This window comes from Meles meles, chromosome 4 (assembly GCF_922984935.1).
Source record: "Meles meles chromosome 4, mMelMel3.1 paternal haplotype, whole genome shotgun sequence".
NCBI classification, from domain to species: Eukaryota; Metazoa; Chordata; class Mammalia; order Carnivora; family Mustelidae; genus Meles; species Meles meles.
In genome coordinates, this window is record NC_060069.1 from 122,215,897 (window position 1) to 122,239,686 (window position 23,790).

At 36.5% G+C, this 23,790-nt stretch overlaps 1 protein-coding gene across 2 annotated transcripts in view; it reads right to left on the minus strand.

Moving 5' to 3' along the window:
• EPHA3 (EPH receptor A3) overlaps positions 1–23,790 on the minus strand; it is a 364,949-nt gene that overhangs the window by 111,279 nt on the left and 229,880 nt on the right. For both annotated transcript variants that reach the window (XM_046003412.1, XM_046003410.1), the window contains exons 4-5: positions 19,780–19,935; positions 18,748–19,083 (exon numbers count right to left, since the gene is read on the minus strand). In XM_046003412.1, coding sequence (XP_045859368.1) covers positions 18,748–19,083; positions 19,780–19,935 — 492 coding nt within the window. The remainder of the gene's footprint in view (positions 1–18,747; positions 19,084–19,779; positions 19,936–23,790) is intronic.

Below are 23,790 nucleotides of genomic sequence, written 5' to 3' on the forward strand. Positions count from 1 at the left end.
TATACAAATCTTGCTTTTCCCATAGCACTAGTGTAGGTCATCATTCCATGATAGACTCCGTTACCTCCCATTGGAAGAAGTAGCAAAGAGAGAATTATTAAATCGTGATTACAGGCAACTCTCACTGCTTGGTTTGTGAAATTCAAGTTATTATCACCTCTCCAGGCTAAGGGAATTGCAAAAAATAGTCAGAGAGGAGAGAAGTGCAGGTCTGTGGAGATGAGCGCTCAGAAAATGCTCATCTTAGCTCTAGGAATCCTTGAAGGGGGAATCTCATTAAGTAAAAGCAACCTTTCAGTGTTCCCTAGACTAAACTGTGAAACATTTTTGAAAAGCAGAAAATCCTTATTTATGGCAGGAATGTTTGAAATTCAAAAGATAAATGCCATTCGGAATGCAAGCATGTTCTAGGTATCTAATATGTAATGGGACACAGCTGTGATAACAGCCACTGAACCAGGGGCCTCTCTATATCATGTCATTAGTTGACTTGTTATAAGCCGATCTTCTGGCCCTTTTTATAAGGGCCACTGGGGTAAAAAATAAATATATCATGTACTGAACATCTGTGGCTCTGTCACAAAGCACCACTCATATCAACTTTCAAGCTCATATCTTGGGCTACACATGACACCCTTTTAAAAATGGATCTCAACAAAATATATAGATTAGGAACTCATGGGCCTTTGTTTCCAAAGGACAAGGATAAGAGAAGGCCTGAGCTATACTCTGGGCAAAACTAATGCATCCTTTTTTCTTATTGTTTTAGTGCATTCTTCCGGGTTCAAAACCATATGTGCACTCTAGATAAGATTCAGGTGAATATTTTATATGTGAGATGTTAAGTGAGGAAAGAAATGTCAAGTGTCTAATCTATTGACTTAGTAAATCATCAAAATCATGAGTCAGTGTTTAAGAACATGCAATTATTAGTAGCAATTCCTGCCTGAGCCCCCCCCCAACTTTTTTTTTTTTTTAAACAAACCTATCAGGTCATATGAGAGGTTCTTTCATCTTTTCATAATCAAATAAAAAAATAATGCCTGTCTCCTTTAGGAAGAAACAGGCAAAGTAAATAAAATATTTGAAATAATTAGGAAATTATACCAGTTATACAATATTTCAGAAAAAAGTCAACATTATTAATCTACATGATGAAACAGTTCATGATATTAAACACTAATATAGTTATGAGAGGCTTATTTTGTAGAGAAGGTATGGGGGAAGGAAGAAATCCAGTCAGGAGGCATTTTAAGTAATCTAGGTAGGATGTGATGGAATCAGGGTAGCAATGAACATGGTAAGAAGTGGGCAGATTCTAATGGATTTTGAAGGCATATGTTTTTTTGAAAATGCTGATGGATCAGATGTGAAGGTTTGAGGGGAAGAAAGGAGGCAAGCGTAACTCCAACAGCTTTGGTCTAAATAACCTGAAAGGACAGAGTTGGCCTTAAGATGAGGATATCTGTGGGTTACCAGTCCCATATTAGCAACTGACAACAAGATCGTATGGGTGAGAAGAAGAATGCCACTCCACGTGGTCCAACTTTACCCTTAGCGGTTTGTGGAAGGATCTTAGGAGTAAGGTGGACAAGATTTATCTAATTAGTCATAAATTTTTGGCAACAGATGTCACTTTTCTATTTACAGAAGTGAAGTTCTCTTTGAAATACAGTTCAGGACATGAAAACCGGGGCTTGATTTAACTACATTATTAAGCTGTAAGAGTCCTGGTGACACATGGTTGAACTAACTTCCTGAAAGTAGTAAGTTGTTTACTGACAGTTGGCAAAACCACTGTATTGGGAAGTCCTGGGTTCAAATTCTCCTCAGCCACCTAAGCTGGATAAATAGGGCTAAAGACCTAGTCTTAAAACAGCTTTTTCTTCCATCAGTAAGGGTAATGATGTTCAGAGTATAGAGATTTTTAAGGCTTCAATGGTACCTATAAAATACTCAGTACCAGTGTTTGGCAAATTGCTGGCACTCCGCACCTGGTTGATACTTTACATACATATGCTGATTTTTGTTTCCATTCAACACAAAAAGTAGTCTTTAGGCTACTACAACTGGAAGATACACACAAGTATATACAAAATAGCTAATGTCCACCAATCCAATAAGAAATAACAAAACAAAATAATAAATAAATAAGAAACTACTAATAGCAGAAAAATTACTATTATCTAAAAAATATATATATAAACTTTTAAAATTTCATCCAGTATTCTAAAAATTATAGTAAATGGTAATATAAATACCAGTATTACATGTGAAATCCACATTTAGAATCTTTTTAAGTACTTCCCAAGAAGATAAACTCATCTCCCAATTAAGTGTATATACAGGTTGATCGATATAAAGAATGGCAGATTCTTCCTTTATATCTAATTTCTCTGATAGATTTCTCTTTGAAACTCATTTCCATAGTTTTTTATTTGTAATAGAGTGAGCAATGTCTTTTAACTTTCACAAATAGGTGATATGTGTAAACATGGGTGTCCTAGTAAATATTAGCAGACAGAGCAGTAAAACCCATACTATTAAGTCATCAGTGTTAAATTATGGCTATGTATCTTTAGAAAAATTTTAATGCATGCTTATAAAGATTATTATAACGATTATTATGAATGTTTCTTCTAAAATTTTGATATTTTCTTAATTTACTGAGATAATTTTTTCCATGATATTTACTGTCAATGATTTCAGTGTATTCAATTTCATATACTTTATGTGGTAACTGTCTATAAATTTGTATATTTAAATAGAATGCTTCATTATATATAAATAGTTAAAAAATTTGATTGATCAGCAGAAGAGTGAATGGGCAGATTGATGAGTGAGACCAATGTGGAGTTTCACTAGACAGATATAAATATCTGGTCTTATCCCACTATTATAAGTTCATATATTTTGACTAAATGCTTTATACAACCCAGACACATTCAGCTGGGATATCATTAAATTTGGCATGGAACTATCATTTAATTTGTACATAATTTTCCTTTTTCCTGTTTGTGGAAATACTTGAGATAGTATTCTGTTTTTTAGCATCTAAAGTCTCTCCTTTAGAAATAATAATTTTTTAAAATGTGAAGCTATTACACATAATTTGGCATTATCTGTGAGTCTGAGATAAATCTGTTTCATTGGGTGGCTTCACTGAGCTGCTGATGCTCGTTGAAGTCTCCTGGCAGCTGGCTTTGCTGCCTTTTCTTGGCCAAACCAATCAATTTCATGCTGGTTGCTTAAAATCTTTAAGATCTCTTACTAAACTGAGAGCTCCTTGAAAATAGTAGCCACATCTTAATCATCACTTTATCCACAGTGCACCCAGGATAGTACCTGGCGATACTAAGTGCTCGGTCATCACTTAGGCAACAGGAAAAAGCAATTAATCATGTGTGTGATTTACTGACAGAGAAAACAAGGAGTAACCTATAAGTTATTTTGATCTTCAAGAGTGCATTTCTTGCTCATGCTCCAATAGTTCATTAAATATACTAACTACCAAGCAAGTGTTGGTCACTTAATTGCAGCAAGCATTATACAGGATATTACAGGCATTGGTTCTCATCTTTACCCTGTCTCAATGTAGAGGTAATCCTTATTTAATAGATAAGATAGAGTAAAAATACCCAAATTTGATCAATTTAGTAGAAAAGAGATTTTCTCCTCTCAGATCTCTTAGACTTTATAAACATTTTATAATTTCACTCTTTCTGAGCTATACATTCTTCTTGAGCTTTGTATATACTCACACATGCACATACACACATAAATAGCAAGTTGTAAAACTTCATTCTTTATCTAGCTGTTTCACATCAGGACTTCAATAAGGACATCTATCTTCTATCTGTAATAATAAGAATTTATGAAAATAGCTGAAAATGGATGCATATTTCAAGAAAGGCTGATGAGATTTATTTTTTAAACTACACAGAAATAAAAATTTCCAACTAGATCAAGTTTTTCTACCATATCAATTCAAATCAATAAAGAACTATGTTATGTTCTAAAATTTAGTTCTTTACTGAGAGATAATGGCATAGTAGGCAATGTATTTCAGATGTCAATGATGAGAAACCCTTTTGAAACCACTTTAATATAGAAGGAAAATAAATTAAGCCTTACTCAATGAAACAGAAATAGAGAATCTTTTTCCTGGTGTATTGGAAATCTGCGTAACTATAGTAAGTATTCCTTAGAGGATATATACACAGCCTCCACAGGTGGAAAAAGATGGACAAACTTGCTCAAAATCTGTATGCAAATAACAAGATGAAACAAACACATAAAAAGCACATGAAGAAAAACATTTTTCTTTAATATCTGTAGAGAGCATAATTTTTGGCATTTAAAATATTCTCTTGGAAATATAATAAACTTATTGAAATTTACTTCAAGAAACAACTAATATTCTAATGATAAAAGATGAGAATTTCCTAAGTAATTGAATTTATTTTTTTCCTCTTAGGAATTTGTTTTTATTTCTTAACAGATTAATATGTAATAGGCATGGAGAAGCTGCAAAGTTTTAGGAAGTCACAGAACTTCTCAAGGTCAAAGTTCATAATGTGTATTTTTGTTTTCCTAACTAGCTGGGTTTATTTTTTTAAGATTTTATTTATTTATTTGACAGGAAGAAATCGCAAGTAGGCAGAGAGGCAGGCAGAAAGAGAGAGAGAGAGAAGCAGGCTCCCTGCTGAGCAGAGAGCCCGATGCGGGGCTCGATCCCAGGACGCTGAGATCATGACCTGAGCCGAAGGCAGAGGTTTAACCCACTGAGCCACCCAGGTGCCCCCCTAACTAGCTGGTTTTGAGGAATCATGGAGAACTGCCTTCAAGCTTTATTCTTAAAGGACAGTTCCTCAAACCTCTTTATGGCCTTTTTTTTTCTTTTGAGTATAGTTGACACACATTATTACATTAGTTTGAAGTGTACAGTGTAACAATGTTTCAACTTCTCTATGTTATGCTAGGATCACCACAAGTATAGCTACTATCTGTCACCATACATTGTTATCATAATATCATTAACTATACTCCTTATGCTGTGCTTTTTATTCTCATGATTTACTTATTCCATAACTGGGAAATCTGAATCTCCCACCTCTTTTACCATTTTGTTCATGCTCCTGGCCCCTTTCTTTGTTCTTGGCCTTTATAGTTCTATTCTGGTTTTTTGCTTATTTATTTATTCATTTGTTTTTCAGATTCCACATACCAGTGCAATCATGTGGTATTTGTCCTTCTCAGTCTTACTTACAGTATTTTAAGTAATCACAAATCTTTGTTTCACATCACAACATTGTTTCTTTGGTTAGAATTTTATTATTTTAGGGGCGCCTGGGTGGCTCAGTGGATTAAGCCTCTGCCTTCAGCTCAGGTCATGATCTCAGGGTCCTGGGATCGAGCCCCGCATCGGGATCTCTGCTCGGCGGGGAGCCTGCTTCCCCCACCCCCTGCCTGCCTCTCTGCCTGCTTGTGATCTCTGTCTGTCAAGTAAATAAATAGAATCTTAAAAAAAAAAAAAAAGAATTTTATCGTTTTAAGTATATATGAAATGATTGTTAAAATATTCTTTTGTCAGAGGAAGGATTCGTATAAATAAAATAACAAATGAGAAAGGAGATTGTCACTCAATTAACATCACAGAAATATAAACAATTATAAGAGAATGTTATGAAAAACTATCTGCCAACACAATGGACAAACGAGAAGAAATGGATAAATTCCTAGAAACATATAAGCTACCAAAACTGAAACTGAAAGAAATAGAAAATTCAAGCAGACTGTTTACCAGCAAATAAATGGACTTAATAATCAAAAAACTCCCAACAAACAGAAGTCCAGGGCCAGTTGTCTTCATAAGTGATTTCTACCAAACATTTAAAAAAGAGTTAACACTTATTCTCAAAATATTCAACAAGGAGAAAAAGAAAGAAAAGTTCCAAATTCATTCTGAGTCCGGCATTACTCTGATACCAAAATCAGATAAAGACACGATTAGAAAAAAAAAAGAGAGAGAGAGAGAGATAACTGCATGTCAATACTTTTGATAAACATAGATGCAAAAATCCTCAACAAAATACTAGCAAACCAAATCCAACAATACATTAAAAAATAATTCACCATGATCAAATGGGATTTATTCCTTGTTGCTAGGATGGTTAATATTTGCCAATCAATCAACACTATACAGCACGTCAACAAGGAAAAGAATGAGAAACATATAACCATTTTGATAGATGCAGAAAAAGCACTCGACAAAGCACAGCATCTACTTATGATAAAAACCCTCAACAAAGTAGGTTTAGAGGGAACATAACTCAACATAGCAAAGACCATATATGAAAAGCCCACAGCTAACATCATTCTTAATGGGGAAAAACTGAGAGATTTTCCCCCAAAGTTCAGGAAAAAGAAGGTTCTTTTCTCTTGCCACTTTTATTCAACACAGGACTGGAATCCCTAGCCACAAAAATCAGACAACAAAAAGAAATAAAAGGCATCTAAACTACAAAGGAAGAAGTAAAACTCACTGTTTGCAGATGATGACACTATATATAGAAATCCTGACAGACTCCACCAAGAAACTGCTAGAACTGATAAATGAATTCAGTAAATTTGCAGTATACAAAAATCAATGTAAATTGCATTTCTGTTGCATTTCTATACAATAGTCGAAGCAGCAGAAAGAGAAAGCAAGGAACTGATTCCATTTACAATTGCACCAAAAATAATGAGATACCTAGGAAGAAACTTAACCAAAGATGAGAAAGATCTATACTCTGAAAACTATAACACTGATAAGGAAATTCAAGATGATGCAAAGAAATGGAAAGACATTCCATGCTCATAGATTAGAAATGTTAAAATGTCGACATTAGCCAAAGCAATCTACACATTTAATATAAATCCTATCAAAATATCAACCACATTTTCACAGAGCTAGAACAATCTTAAAATTTGTATGGAATCACAAAAATTCCCGAATAGCCAAAGCAATCTTAATTGTGCTTAATTGCATCACAATTCTGGACTTGTACTACAGAGTTATATTATATATATTATATTACAAAGCTATAGTGATCAAAGCAGTATGGTACTGGTACAAAATAGACACTCAGATCAGTAGAACAGAATAGAAAACCCAAAAATGAAACCACAACTATATAGTCAATTAGTCTTTGGCAAAGCAGGGTAAATATTCAATGGGAAAAAGAAACAGTGTTGGGAAAACTGGACAGCAGCGTGCAAAAGAATAAAATTGGACCACTTTCTTACACCATACACAAAAATAAATTCAAATGAGCTAAAGACCTAAATGTAAGACAGGAAACCATCAAAATCCTAGAAGAGAACACAGGCAGTCAACTCTCTGACATTGGCCATAGCAACATTTTTTTCTAGATATGTCTCTAAGGCAAGAGAATTAAAAGTAAAAATAAACTATCTTAACTTTTTCAAAACAGAAAGCTTCTGCACAGCAAAGGAAACAATCAACAAAATTAAAAAGCAACACACTGAATGAGAGAATATATTTACCATAATCGGTAAAGGGTTAGTATCCAAAATATATAAAGAACTTAAAAATCTCCACACCGAAAAAACAAATAATCCAATTAAAAAAAATGAACAGACATTTCTCTGAAGAAGACATACAGATGGCCAACAGACATCAACAGACAACAGAGAAAAGAAACTCATCATCACTTACCATCAGGGAAATGCAAATCAAAACTAAAATGAGATGTTACCTCACAACTGTCAGACTGGCTAAAATCAACAACACAAGAAACAACAGGTGTTGGGGAGAATGTGGAGAAAAAGGAACGCTCTTGAACTGTTTATGGGCATGCAAACTGGTGGATCCACAAGGGAAAACGTTATGAGGGTTCCTAAAAAAGTTATGGTCTAGCACTTGCACTACTGGGTGTTTACTCAAAGAATAGAAAAACACAAAGTCAAAGGGATACAAGCATGTTATGTTGTTAACTAGCTGGAATTTAAAACTTTAAAAAATATATTATTTTGTCATTGATTTCTTCCTATATCTTTGCCCATTTCTTTTCTTTAATCATTATGGACATTCTTTGCTTGACTATCATTTTTTTATTCTTACCTATCCCATTTATTTATTTATTTGTTTGTTTGTTTGTTTGTTTGTTTGTTTTTTAAGTAGGCTCCACACCTAGCATAGAGCCCAATGCAGGGCTTCAACTCACAACACTGAGATCAAGGTCTGACGTGATAACAAAAGTCAGACAGATAACTGATTCAACCACCCAGGCACCCCACACATCCCTTTATTTTATGGATGTTTTTGTGTCTTGTCCTTGCTCAAGTCTCAGCAGAATAGACCAATATATCCAACTGCCTATTAGACATTTTGATTAGACCTTCACAGGGACACCTCAGTGCTGGCTCAAAGCCTATATATACGTAGGCTATACACACACACACACACACACACACATGCATTCACACACACATATACACACACATCTCTGTGTGTATGTGTGTGATGAAAGGAGCAAGAATAGCTACTTATAGAGTCGTTCCACCTTACACAATTTTGAAAGAACTAGGGCCTAAACCAATCACATCAAATAGAATATTTCAGAACTTGACCTCATGTTTTAATATTTATTCGTATATATTTTATTTCATTTTTTATTTCCCTCTAGGCAAAACAAGATAGGTATGATTATGCTGGAAATGGGGCACAATGACTTTTTTAAGCACTTCCTTGGTTACTTATGCTGTCTCTCATTTTTTTTTACTCCTCACAACAATTTGTGTGAAGTATTTTTTTAAGATTTTATTTATTTATTTGACAGATAGAGATCACAAGTAGGCTGAGAGGCAGGCAGAGAGAGAGAGAGGAGGAAGTAGGCTCCCTGCTGAACAGAAAGCCTGATGCAGGGCTCGATCCCTGTGTGAAGTATTTTATCTATTTCAGAAAGGATGCAAGGGCTCCAGTTTAGTCCAATAACTGACTTAATTAATTTTTTAAATAAAATTGGAAATAAATTCTTCAAAAAATAAAAATAATAATAACATTAATGTATGTAATATATAATAATATATAGTAAATGTTCTATAAAAATGCAAAACAATAGCTTTGATAAGTGACCCATTCAGAGGATAAGATTGGGAGCACAGAGAGCCTTTTTTGACACCCATTCCAGAATTCTCCTATCCTGACATATAACCTGTCCTTTAAAGCTAGTTCTTAGACAAAATTGTGAACAAAGATTTTCTCTCTTTTGATTTGTTATAATTATTTTCTTTCCTAATGAGATGAAAATAAAAACCAATAAGAGACTATTTCTGGATCATAACAAGTTTTCAAGGTAAATGCTATTTATTCATTTATTTATCTTTAAATATTTGTGTTTTTATTTATTTTTCAGAGAGAGAGAGAGAGACAGAGAGAATGGGAACAAGTCGGGGAGGGGCAGAGGGAGAGAATCTTCAAGCCAACTCCCTGCTGAGCACAGAGCTAGATGCTCCTCAATCTCAGGACCCAGGAGATCATGACCAGAGCTGAAACCAAGATTGGAACACCTGACTCAGCCACCCAGGCGCCCCCAAGATAAATATTCTTAAAGTAGCATTGATTAATAGTAAGCACAATCTTTCAAAGCTACTTTAGAAATTTGGGGTTTTGTTTGATTTTAACAAGAAAGGTTGGGGTAAATAACTCTCTAATAAGGCAATTCAGGTTTCTAGTTCTTATCAGCATTGCTCAAATCATGTGAAATTTTGATTTTAAAAGAAAAAAGTATCACATGATCTACATGCCAGTCCATCAAGATTTTACAATAATATGATAACCATCTTCATATATCTCTTTTGTCAGCATTACTTGTTTATTATGAAAAAATTTTGTTATGAAAGAGTCTGGCCAATGGTAGTAAAACATTTGCTTCTGAGAACAGAGCATCTTCTCCTTTTAGATATGTTCATCTACTCAATTTCTCAATGATTTGCACATATTACACTTATTCCCTAAGAACCTTCCATATCTAATTTAACCCTTAAAGGGTAGAACACATTTAAAAGTTAAATCATTGTTTTTTCTATGTTTTGAAACTAAAAATATTCTGTTGAGGGCAAATAAGAACAATAAAGATTTCTGTTGTCAAAGAAGCATTTTTTGCTCTTGGAAAGATGCAGCGAAGATGGCCCAAGTTAGCATTAAATGACTCTTTCTTAGAATTTATATGCTTTAGTTAACACCGTATCTCCTCCTCCAGCTGCTTGTTGATCTCTACTCTTGTGAACACCCTTTAGGAGAAGACAGCAAGAAAGAAAAGCACAGTCCTCCAGGTACCTGTCTGCTCCATTGACAGTAGTTGTGCTAAGGATCAGAAAGGAAGATGGGATGAAATTTAATTTGGATCCTGGAATCCCCCGTCTTCATCTACTTGTTCTCCATAGAGTTGTGGCTTTAAGTTCACATAAAAGTCCTGAATAACTGTGAGGACAGTCTATGGTTCTGATTTTGTTCAGCTCTTAGCTCCTGCTGCAGATCTGTAATCTGCCTCCATCCCAGGACATGATGGCTGAAAGGCATCATTAATGTGTTAAACGATGTGGAAGGCTTCAGACACACACGAGGACATATCACTGCAGAGTGATATTCCCAGATGCACAGGTATCTGCCTCAATTTCAAATCAGAAAGAAGGAAGCTAAAGTAAAATACACCAGGAAAATTATAATGTATATATTCACTCATAATCTCTGAGCCTGACTTGGGCCTCACTTGTTCCCTGAGAGAAATAAAAGGGTGAGATTTCCATTTTCAGGGCTTGTTAATCATACGAGTGAAATAAGGAGGGCAGGATTCATCATAGTGCATTACTGGAATCTTAACTTGCTATTTTGTGGTTGATTTTCATCACACTTTATCATTCTCACTCACTTCACTGATGTTGCAAAACACCTTCCTCCATGTTCTGGAAGAATTAATGCAAATTCTTCTGGTATCTACTTTACTTTCAGTCTACATAATTATGTGACAGCATATATTTCTATAGAGACTACATCAATATGTGTTCATATTTTAATAACAGATGCAGCTTTGTGCCTTTTCTACCTTTGTACTGAAACATTTGCTTCCTCAGAAATGCTAAAGACTGACCAGCTTTCTTTGACATGAGATGTTCCAATATCATATCCATATATGCTGTTCCTAAATTCCAGCAGAACAAGGTGGATGGAGTAAACATATTTCAAAATCAGAAATATAGAAGATTTAGAAATATTGTCTTATCAATGTAAAAAATTAAAGTAGATTCTAAACTTAGCCAAAAGGAAATGATAGTTCTAGGATTCACTTTTTAAAAGGATGTATTGCTTATTTAAGATGTATTAAAGATACCTGTCTCTTTTTCTACTAATGGACAAATCACATCTTATGATAGAAATTATACACCTACATGCAGAACTCTAGTAGGGTAAATTGAAAGAGGAGGGAAAGTTCCATTCACTCTAGGTAAGAATCAGGGTCACGATAATGTTCATAGAGAAAAAGTAAGTTTCAATGGAAATAGAAGAAAATATTAAAAATGTGTATGCTTCGAGCAAAAAAAAAAAATCAAGATGGGGAGATATTGAAAATGGAAATACTAGAACAATACTAGGACCCAGAGAATGGAGAGACATCTCTCTCAACTAACATAAATTGAGAGAAACAGGATGGCATTTACCTAAGTGTCAAACTAAGGTTAGTTAGTCCAAAAATTCTAGGACTGATGGTAACTCAGCGTCAACAATCTGGCAACCAGGAATCCAAGTAGAAAAAGGTTAAAGTCCCAAAAAACTATTTTTGGGGGGTTGGATTTATGGCTCGAAAGTTTTAAAAATGCCATGTTAGACTTGAAAATAATAATTACAGATAATGTTAATACTCATACAAGTCCAATGATGTTATTTATTTCATTCTTTCATCATAATTAAGTCACTCAAATGCCAAGAATTTTATTCATTGACTTTATTCTCTGCTCTTTTCGATAATACTTCTTAAAACACAAATTGAATGAAATTACTCTTCCACTCAAAGTGTTTATCTCTATCCAACATCCCATTATGTAACATTCAGGTTGCTTGGTTTTCCTTGACTATTCAATCTGAGTTCTTGTTACCCCTTAAACAAGATCAATTTCTTCCTTTCAGCCTAGCCTTCAGGAAACTCAACTCCAATATTGTGATATGATATACATACTTCTTTTTATGTCTATCTGCTTTATTTCTATTTTTCAAAGTACATTTAATTCTTCTTCAAAGGTTTCCCCAAAATTTCTAATTAATTTAATTATATAGTGTCTTATGTATATTTGTTTGTTTCATATAAATTGCTTTTTAAAAACATTTTATTTATTTCAGAAAGAGAGTGCATGAATGAGCACAGGCGTGGGGGAGGATGGGTGGCAGAGGGAGAAGCAGACTCTGAGCCGAGCAGGGAGCCAGGTGTGGGCTTCATTTCCAGGACCCGAGGATCATGACCTGAGCCAAAGGCAGATGTTTAACTGACTGAGTCACCTAGGCTCCCCCTCATATATATTGTTTTTAATTCTATACTTAGATTGCAAATTCCTGCATGGCTTGGGCACATATGGCATACAGGTAAAAGAGGCATTCAAACATATTTGTTGACCTCTTAACACTTTTTACACATATCTCAATGGAAAGAAGTTGCTAAGAAGTAAAATGTTTATATTTAAATTCCTACTTTTTATCTTGGAATCTCAACATAATTAAAAGACGCCTATTATAATTCATCACATCATTTACTTATAAATGCTATAACCAGGAATTTTAGAAATTGACATTAAGTATGGTGAAAAAAGTGTGAGGATCTAAAACAACTGAAAGGAAAAATCAGTAGCATATAACAACTTCTTAAATGTAAAAGATGAACCAAAGATGCTTCCAACTGTTAGATTAGGATCTGATGAACTAGGGAAATATTGGTTATCTTGGCAAAGAAGAAAAAAAAAAGGAAAGAAAGTTGTTTGAGGGAGAATATATTTAATTTTGAATGATGAAAATTTCCATTAAACAATCATTCTTTCATTCATTCATTCAGTAAACATTTGAGTGATTACAAGGTGCTGGAAGGCATTGTTCTATGTCTGAGAAATACAAATGTGAACATCAGAGAAGATTCACAGCCTCATGAAATTTATATTCTTCCTGACACTTTAACATAAAGATACAAATAGGAAATTATTGAAGGACTTACTGTCACATGAGGGCAGAAATCAAACCTTAGTAAGAATGAGAGAACAAAAGAAGTAAGGATTACGCTACAAAATATGTGTGTGTGTGTGTGTGTGTGTGTGTGTGTGTGTGTGTATTATCTTAGTCTGAAAATTAGGAGGAAAAATAGAATGAAATCTTGAAGATCACACACTTCTGTGAATATTATTATTGCTGCTTCTGTTATTTCATTCTTTGTAACTTCCTCTAAGATGAAGGAAAACCTAAACAATTGCCCAAAAGGCAAAGAAAAAGAGGCAGAAGCATGCATGCTGAAGGTGCTGGAGAAGAAGGAAATTTGCTTGAGAGCACATTCTATAAAAATTCTGGAATCAGTGCAAGTTAGTAAGTTCAAAGCGAGGAAATTAGACTTAAAGAAGGCGGGTTTAGGGTAGGGGGGAGTAGTATTTTCTTTTTCCTCTTAACCTTTACGGTCTTGAAAGTGAGGACAATGTAAGAGGAGGCAAAACAATTTGCTGTGTCTCCTCTAATCTCAACACTCAACTCACAAAACATTTCCCTTCTGGTTACTAAATGTGTAACACCCACCTTGCAATTCTGACCCATGAGCTGGGTCTCCTACAACTGAATTCAATTCTGATACTATCTACCTGGAATTAGCATTGGACCCACAGGTTAAGGGCTGTCTCCCTGCCCTCCTTTCAGCTGCTAATCTCAAGTCCTGGTTGGTATCTGGGATTCTCTCCCACCAGCTATCAATCAGAGATTCCCACCACTTTCTCCTTGGGTCCATTTAATTTGCTATAGTAGCTCATGAAATGCTGGAAACATTTTTTTTTTAAGATTTTATTTATTTATTTGACAGACAGAGGTCACAAGAAGGCAGAGAGGCAGGCAGAGAGAGAGGAGGAAGCAGGCTTTCCACAGAGCAGAAAGCCTGATGCGGGGCTCGATCCCAGGACCCTGGGATCATGACCTGAGCTGAAGGCAGAAGCTTTAACCCACTGAGCCACCCAGGTACCCCCAAGAAACATTTTTGTTACTAGATTACCAGTTTCTTATGAAAAGATACAGCTCAGGAACAGCCAGATGGGTAAGATGTGTAGGGTAAGGTGTTGCAGAAGAGGCGCAGAGCTTTCCCCTTCTTTCCAGGCATGTCATCTACCAGCACCTGTATGTGTTCACCAATCCAGAACCTTTCTAAATCCCAACTTTTGGGATTTTAGGGAGGCTTCATTATATAGACAAGAATGATTATATCATTGGCCCCTGGTGATTGAACTCCATCTCTAGCTCCTCTCCCTATTCCTGGAGTTGGGAGTGGGGAATAGGAGACCCAAAAGTTTCAACCTTCTAATCACAGGGTTTGATTCCTCTGGCAATCAGACCCCATCCTTAGGGGTTTTCCAAAAGCTTATTCATTAACATAAATGCAGGCCTGGTTGGAGGGGGTTATTATGAATAACAAATATACCTTTATTACTCTCATCACTTAAGAAATTCCAGGGGTTTTAGGAGCATTATGTCCTGAACTGGGACCAAGACTAAATGTATTATTTCCTATTATAAATCACAGTATCCCAGAGGGAAAATCATCTGTGGAGAATGAGGACATGAAGGTTGAGATTAGATTTGCTAAAGAGTAGAGATAGTAAGGACGGTCTAGTACAGAACACCTCTAAGAAACTCTTTGACAGATGACTGAGAAGCAAGGACCAAATTTACTAGGGATGGCATAAATCAGAGTAAATGTTCCAACAATTTCCCTCTCTGTCTCCAAGGCTAAGCATTTATTTTTGTATCCACATGGCATGCATCACAGAATGACAGAAAGAATTTGAGGATAAAAGAATGGAACTGGAATTGGGACACATCAATGAAAAGTTTGATCTCTTGATGAAATGTTGAAAAGGCCTGGAAAAACTGACTGTAGAGTCAGTTTTTCCAGCTGTAAAATGGGGGTGGGTGAACCTCAGAACTGAAGGGTCCTAAAGTCTCTATTAGTGCTCCCTATTTTAGTCTAAGATCATCATATTCTATAGGATAGTGAAAAGTGGGCAGCTGCTAGGATGGAGGTTGAGAATAAACTGAGACAGACAGTCCACTAGTGGAATGATTATTTCCAGAACTGAGAAGTAAATACACTCATTCAGGGAAGAAAAGAAGAAGTCACAATTTACACCAAGTTATAATGTTACAGAATTTTGTTTCGCAATCTGCAATTTTTTCTGAACATGTTTGCCAGTTTCAGATAGATACAATCTTTATGTAGAGTCCATGCTTTTGATCTCACTGGCATACTTTGTGAAAGTATTGAACAAATATCCGAATTTACAACATAATCCTCTACAATTTAGAAGGTGGCTTATCACATGGTCATCGCAAGCCTTTCACAATGTAATCAAGTGAAAAATCAACAAACTCAATCTCAGAAACTAAATTAAACGGGACACATTCACGTTCCTCCTTTATATCCTTGTCAAAGATAGAGAGCCTAGGAGGAATTTAAACACCATGGCATCATATCTGTCACAGCCATATTTTTCTAGTGGTAGGAGCTCATTTTTCAAGGCTACCAGTCCATTAACCTTCACAAGAACAAAAATAAAGCAAAACAAAGAAACACTCCCTGGAGAAATGGCATTGCTCCTAATCTTGGTTATATATCTTACTGTGGGGATTTGAAGATGGAACAAAGACCTTTATCACCCCAGGCACACAAAATGATACAAACACCCTGAAATAAATATATAAAGTGCTTAGTGGTGCATAGTGTAGACAAATTTGTAATTTTTTACAAAAATGATAGTGGGGTTAGAGAGAGTAACTGATATCATTCCTGTTAAATTTGTCTTACCTCATGATTTGTAACTGGGTGGGCCAAAGCATCAACCCCATTTATTTTTTAATGTCTTGGCCTGCTCTTGGTTGCCCTTACCTCGGTTCATTCACTGTATATATCTGGAACTATTAGTTTCCTGATAAATGCATTGTCAGAAAGCCAGAGGCCAATGATAAGATAGGAAATAAGGAGCTCTTGCTTGTTTTTATACGTTGCTGTTTGGCTTGGGAGATAATTATAACACAGATTGATGCTCCTATTTTAAACAAGGTAGTAAATCAGCATGAAATGTAGGATTTGGGAAAGCCATGTGCCACATAATTATAATTTCTTAAAATCCCTGTGTTCACTAAATATGAGAAGCTGTAATCATGCAATATATAGCAACAGCATTACTCATCTCTTTCTCTCATGGAAGACAGTTAAGTAAACCTAAGTTACAAATTTTTAAATACTATTAGTTATGAAGTTTAAATGCCATTAACCGAAGCAAAGCAAAACATATGTTGTTTGGTCTGGGATCTAGATTCCAGTGGGGAAAAGTACAAATTCAGTAAACCAGATTAAAATAATGACACAGCACACTTCATTTAAAAGCCATGCCTTTTCCACAAATAAAGTTTACTTATCACCAAGAGAGAATGTAAAAGTGTGAGTTCCATCAGCATAGGCGAGCAGAAGCAAAGTAGGAACAAAAGAGGGGTGTGGAATCAACTAGGGAGATGTCTGCACATGGACTCTGCCAGAGATAATAATCAAAATACCTATTAATCACATAGCAGGGACAAGGTCCCCTCAAGAAGGAGTTCCAGTGCAGGACTGCAAAGACCTCTCCTCACCCCCGCCTTATGCCAGCATTTATCCTTTGATTGCCAAATTATGGGAGAGGATAAGTAGAGCTGAGACACTGGGTTTAGCAGGCTACCCAGGGAACCTGAGAAATGAACCAATACAGAGCTATTTATGTAACTCACCTGCAGAAATAGTTAGAACTACTTTGAATTAGTACAGAAGTGGTGCAAAATTTTAACCACGAGCAGACTCATTCTGACGCATATTTATGGAATATTAGCCCTGGGTGACAGCTCTTAGCTGTGCAACTTTGGTGATTTAACTAATCTTCCTGAGCCAGCCAAGTGAAACAAAAGAGTTGTCTTTTAGCTAGTTTTTTGGCTGCTGCTCTAAGACCTTTCCCAGCCAAAGAGAATTTAATCAGCTCTCTTTACCTTCGCCAGTGCCATCCAGTACACTTCCTGCTATCCTCAGAGCAAAGGGCGAGTCCCATGAGACAGCAGAGGGGCTTCCAAATTCAAGCCACATGCAGGTAAGAGGCAAAGTTGACTCTCCATCCTGACTTCCAGCTCCAAGGTGAACCCACCTGGGAGCAGACCCAAGAATCTGTAGTTCTAGTTGAAGCATTCTCAGGGCACATTCTGTCTCTTCCTTTTCTCCCCTTTGGCTCCATTATTTATTTCCATATAAACGATCAATGATATTTCTGTCTTGAGCTGCTTGGAAGATAGTATCCCTAATTACAGTATCTTAGAGCAACAATTTTATACAATGAACATCAGCTTAACTTTGCACAGGCTTTGCTGCCTACAAAAGAAAACGGTTTATTTCTCACTCATCACAGTGATCAGTAATGGAAACACTGGGATCACCTTATCTCAAAGGGGCACCACTGGTGTGTCACACGTGTAGACTTTGTCAAGTGTGACCTTTCCATATGTTTGAGAATCACAACTGAAATCCCATAAATAATTTTGGACTCCTCACCGCTTAAAAAACAAAACAAAAACACAAAAGCCATAGTCAAGAATTATCAGAAAAGGAGAAAACACAGAGAAGATTTAAGGGGTGATTGAAAGAACAAGATTTACTAATAGTAAAGAGAACAGAAATGTTGTGGACATAAAGATAAAGAAAGGTGAGAAGTTTGCTTATTGTTTAATTTTTCCGTTCCCTGTTAAAGGGCATTGTCTTACAACCTGCCAGTGTAGCATTTTGTTTCAATTGGAAAAAGATTGTCAGTGGAAAATATAAAAGTAATTCATGTTTGCAAATTTTTAGGTCCGTGATTTCAACTGTTCTTCACCAAGACCTCTTTTCACTACGCTTCTCCAGAAGTTCCTTTGAATTTTAAGTACAAATTATATCTATCAAATAAAATGGATTTACTTTCTTTTTTTATTAATCAGAGAATAATCTCAGCAAATAACAGTCAGAGCTACTGAGGAGCATAAAATAGCTGAATAATGATATAAAATATGATATAATTATAACACAGATAAAGGTATTTCTAGTTTTAAGTATTCTGCATAACCTTTTACAAGCTTTGTTTCAATGTCTGTTAAGTTCTTTGGAATATCAAAATGTGTCAAGGAGGCCCACAAGTACCATCTCCAGTGTTCTAATTATTTAAAGATTCCCTATTGAAAAGCAATGGATTAAATCAGTTTAAAATGATCTAAAAAATATGATTATTCCAACTTAAAGAATTAAATTGAGTTATTCAATGTAGCATTACTGTCTAAACGTGACAGAAAAGAAAATTCTGGGGGTCTTTCTAATAAATTGTTTTCTCACCCTTTTTTCCACTCCCTCTGTCAAAACCATTACTTGGCTCGGAGACGGCAGGAGTAGGCAGCCTCCAGCATGTACTCACCAGCCTGGTTGGTCGTGATGCTGACTGCAGCGACCTGTCTTGGTGGTGAGCTCAGCTCTGAGACCCCATTAATGGCATCAATCTCAAAGGTGTAGTTAGTATGTGCCAGGAGGTCTGTCACAGTCACTGTGGTGTTGGTGAGTCCAAACTGTCGAGGGAGGAAGCGGACATTTGGGCTGCATGGCTCACACTGTTTTATATTCCACCCACATTTTTTACATATGATGTTGAAGGTAACATCTTTCCGGCCTCCTGTGTCCAGGGGCCAACTCCAGTCCAGGATGACCGAGGTCTCGTTTATATTAGAGATAACATTTCTTGGTGCAGATGGAGGTCCTGCAAAGTAGTTCAACAAAGATTAATGAGCCTCACTTCTGTTTTCTACTACAAGGGAAATAGATAATTTACAATGGAACTGAAAGAGGTAAATAACCATCTTGTCTCTATTATATACTTTTAATTCGTCCTTAGAGGATCCATGAGATTATAGATGCATGGATTCAAGAGCACTGTCCTCCCTAAGCCACGAACGGGGGGGGTTTGATTCAAGTTGAAGATGCATTCACATAGTCCAACAAGGGAATTTACTACTCAATTCAATGCCCTCATGAATAGTTATGAAAACTTTACTATTAGTTTTATAAATCTTAGTCCTTTTTCCCTATGACCTATGACCAACACTTAACAAGAGGGAATAGAAATGTAAAAACACAAATCCCATGACTATAACCTCCCTTATTCTGTCAAATGTAATACAAGATCTAAACCAAGATAAAGAAAATTCTCCTTCTTTCTGGGGGTCCTATTGCAGGAAGTGCTTTAAAAACTAATTCATTTTGCGTGATAAATGTTGCATTTGTGGTGAGCCAAGCATGGAGAGTGAAGCAGAGAAAGCTTTCAACTTGCACATGGATAACGGAAGGAAATGGGCCAAATGCTTAAAAAAAAAAAAAGAATAAAAAAGCACAATAACAAGAATTAAAAATAAAATAAAACAAACATGGAGGCATGGGTTGCAGCAAAACTACTCACGGGTACAAGCCATGGATGGAGGGTCTTTGTCTGCTCGGAAGTAATTATTCTCACACCTGCAGTTCACTGAACCATCTTCGTGAGTAGAACTGTGGGGTGGGCACTTGGCACATTTCATATTACCATCCGCAGCCTTGTAGAAACCTGGTCGGCAAGCTACAAACAAAACGGCTCTTTTAAGTTCTGAGATAATTTTGAAAATGTATTTTTGAAAATATGTAAAACAGATTTCAGAATGTTAGGGTATGCACTCATTATGAATAAAAATCCACCCCACCCACCCCCCAGAACTTACAGAAGCAAATAATGTGGCCCAGTGTAGTTTCTCCACATATACATTTGAATTTACACCAAATGTTAAGGGGAAAAAAAACCCCGAAGATTTAGATTATTTTGGCTCCAGAGTGTGAGGAAATTTCCAGTTCATGTTTTCACAGCTTTCCTTGGCATTGAACTATTTGTGGAGAAAATACAGCAAAGCCATGTCATCATGTAGCCATTCCCTTTTAAAACATGATGCAATGTGTACACTCTCTGTACTGCAGTTAGCCCTGCACTACATACTCGCTCGGTTTTTACGGGTTTCTGTGTGTACAACTCCATCTCCACAAATTGTAAGCAACTGAAGGAAGAAACCGTGACTTCGTTATTTTAAGATTCTTGATGCGTGGTTCCCAGGAGCTGTGTTTTTTATCTTTTTTTTTTTTTTCTGCCTTGACAGTATTGTTCCTTAACTTCTATAGCAATGGCTTAAACTGGGATTTTAATGTATTTCCTTGTTTGAATCTCAAAAACATAGTGAGGTATAATTTCTATTTCAGTATAGTTCCTTGTCTATATCTCAAATACATGGGAGGTATAATTTCTATTTAAACTGATCTACTTGTGAATTGTTACTAGATTAAAGTTGGGTTTTTTGGTTCTTTTTTTTTTTTTTTTTTTAAGATTTTATTTATTTATTTGACAGACAGATATCACAAGTAGGCAGAGAAGCAGGCAGAGAGAGAGAGGGGAAGCAGGCTCCCTGCCAAGCAGAGAACCTGATACGGGGCTCAATCCCAGGACCCTGGGACCATTACCCAAACCAAAGACACCAGGAGCCGGTGACAGGTAGCAGCCAGCTCCTGACAGCCTGGAGGGAATCTCCGTGTGACCAGCCCTGAGGAATGAATGGGGCGCCATTCCGACAGGTCGGGAAGCGGAGTTCTAGACTTGGCACTGGGTCCTCCCGACCCAACTGCTCCTCTTCATGGATCGGGGTCTATGTCCTCATCAGGGAAATACGGGGAAATCTCTCCCAAGTTCTCTGGGTCTACCACATGCCCAGAGAGTGCAGACTTCTGAGCAGGCAGCATCCCTAGCATGAAGTCTTTGGCTCACAAATAATCAACGAGCAGATGAAGACAGGAGGGAGAACAGCCAGGGAAACAGGAGACCAAACAAGCGTGAATCAGCAGGGGAGGGGGTGAGAGAAGGACTCAGGGAGAAAGGCTCTGCAGGCTGTCAGGGCACTCCCTGCCAGTGGTTCTTTTTTTTTTAAGATTTCTTTATTTTAGGGGCACCTGGGTGGCTCAGTTGGTTAAGCATCTGTCTTTGGTTCAAGTCATGATCCTGGGGTCCTGGAATGGAGCCAGGAAGGGCTCCCTACTCTGCTCAGCAGGGAGTCCTCTTCCCCCTCTACTCCTCCCCTTTTGCCCCTCCTCGTGCTCTTGTTCTATCTCTCTCAAATAAATACAATCTTTAAAAAATATATTTATTTATTTTAGTGAGAGACACCAAGATCATGACCTGAGCTGAAGTTAAGAGTGGGCTGCTTAACCAACCAAGCTACCCAGGTTCTCCAAAATTAAAGCTTTTTTTTTTTTTTAATTTTCTTTAAAGATTTTATTTATTTATTTGACAGAGAGGGAGAGAGGGTAAAAGAGAGCATGAGAGGGGAGAAGGTCAGAGGGAGAAGCAGACTCCCTGCACAGCTGAGAGCTCGATGTGGGACTCCGGGATCATGACCAGAGCCAAAGGCAGTGGTTTAACCAACTGAGTCACCCAGGCGCCCAGAGTAAAGCGTTATAAGGAAGTGTGGCATCTTTTTTTCCAGACATCTCTGAATGACATTTCTTTAAGTTCAATTAACTCGTGATGAAGTATTGATTTCAGCTGCCCATTTAACATTCTTCATATATTTACTGCTTTAACAGAAATATGCTTCTACTATATTAGTTTTGCTTAATCTGTATATTAAATTCAAAATGCTGTAATGTTTCATGTGATCCAATACCAGAATTAAATTGGGAACTGAAATCACCGTGAAAATCCTGCAAGAAGTCTCTTGACATCGTTTTGAGGATTCAATTCAGGCTTTAAATTTTTAAAATTTCCCCCAGATTATCTTTGGAAGTTAATGATTTCTTAAATCTCTGAAACTCATTGTCAATGCTACATTGAGATTTGATGACTTAAACACTTACATAGAGAATATACTCTATAGATTGCCTTTATCACTGAATCTCGGAATTTTCCTACATCAACTTCATATTGTGAATAACAGGTTATTTGCATGCAAGTAAACCTGTGTGGACAAATGTTAACTTTCATAATCATTAAATGCATTTTGAAAGGAAACACATTATATCCGTAACAGTGGGTCTTCCTACTAAATGTTTCTTAAAAAATACACTGCCAAGGGAAATCTACTGTTAAGACCCATGATTACAATAACTAAAGATGACAGCATTCGTTAATCTAGTCTTGCTATTTTCTAGTTTCTATCAAGAATGGCTGCATTCAGATTATCTAAATCAAACAAATTTTGGTGCCACATTGAGAGCCACACAGATAAATTCTATTGCCCTAACCAAACACAGATTAGGATTATAAACTTTTGAACATTGTTCTTGAGCACAGGTTAGAAACCACCACTCATATCTCATGTCATATTGCCTCAGGGGAAAATGATGTATGTGAAGTATAAACACTTAACTTCTGGTTTCAGTTTAGCTCATTGAGCGCCTTTAAATTTGCAAGAGGGCAATACTGAGTCTGATAGATAAAGTTGCAGTGTTGGCGTCTACTTTGTTTTTTGGTTGCTGGTAAGTTTATCTGCATGTTTTTATTGGAGGTTTTTATGGCTTTTACAACATTTAGCATAAAGGTATTCACCTGTACCCCTGGGGATAACAATCACTTTTTGTTAATATTATAAATGGCTATACTCTGGGATATTTAAGGAAATGACAAGACAGTCATATAATCACTTCTTAGCTACAACACAGGACTTCTTTTTTTTTTTTTAAGATTTTATTTATTTATTTGAAAGACAGAAATTACAAGTAGGTGGAGAGGCAGGCAGAGAGAGGAGGAAGCAGGCTCCCGGCTGAGCAGAGAGCCCTATGCGGGGCTAGATCCCAGGACCCTGGGATCATGACCTGAGCCGAAGGCAGAGGCTTTAACCCACTGAGCCACCCAGGCGCCCTTACAACACAGGACTTCTAATTATAACTTCAAAGTAGCTAGAGTAAATCAACCTAGAAGTTAAGAATGTGATTCAAACTAGTAACTTGATTTTCTCTAAATATGACTTGATAACCTTAGATACAATACTAGTAAAAGACAGGTAGACACACGCACATTCAGTTTAATAAATCCTTGGCAATCATTTATTTACTCTTGTTCAGGCTTTCTGTTAGCCTTGAAGATACAAATACACCTAATTCTGTCTATCTTAAAAGGGCCTTACAATAAAAAGCCGGCAACAGACATTTAACATAGGCCAAAAGGAGCAAGCATTCCATTTTGACTGAGCTGTTGGAAGGAACCACACAGAAGGAATCTCATTTGAGAAGGATTGGAAAATATAGTAAAAGCTGGCCTGTAAGTAGCATAATTAAATACACAAACACGAACAGGAAAAGAGAAACTGTTAAGTAGAGGAACATGAGGTTACTGTTGGTCGCATAGTAAACACCTAACCCTGCTTTCAGCTTGCTGATAGAATTTTGATTTTGTTCAGAATCG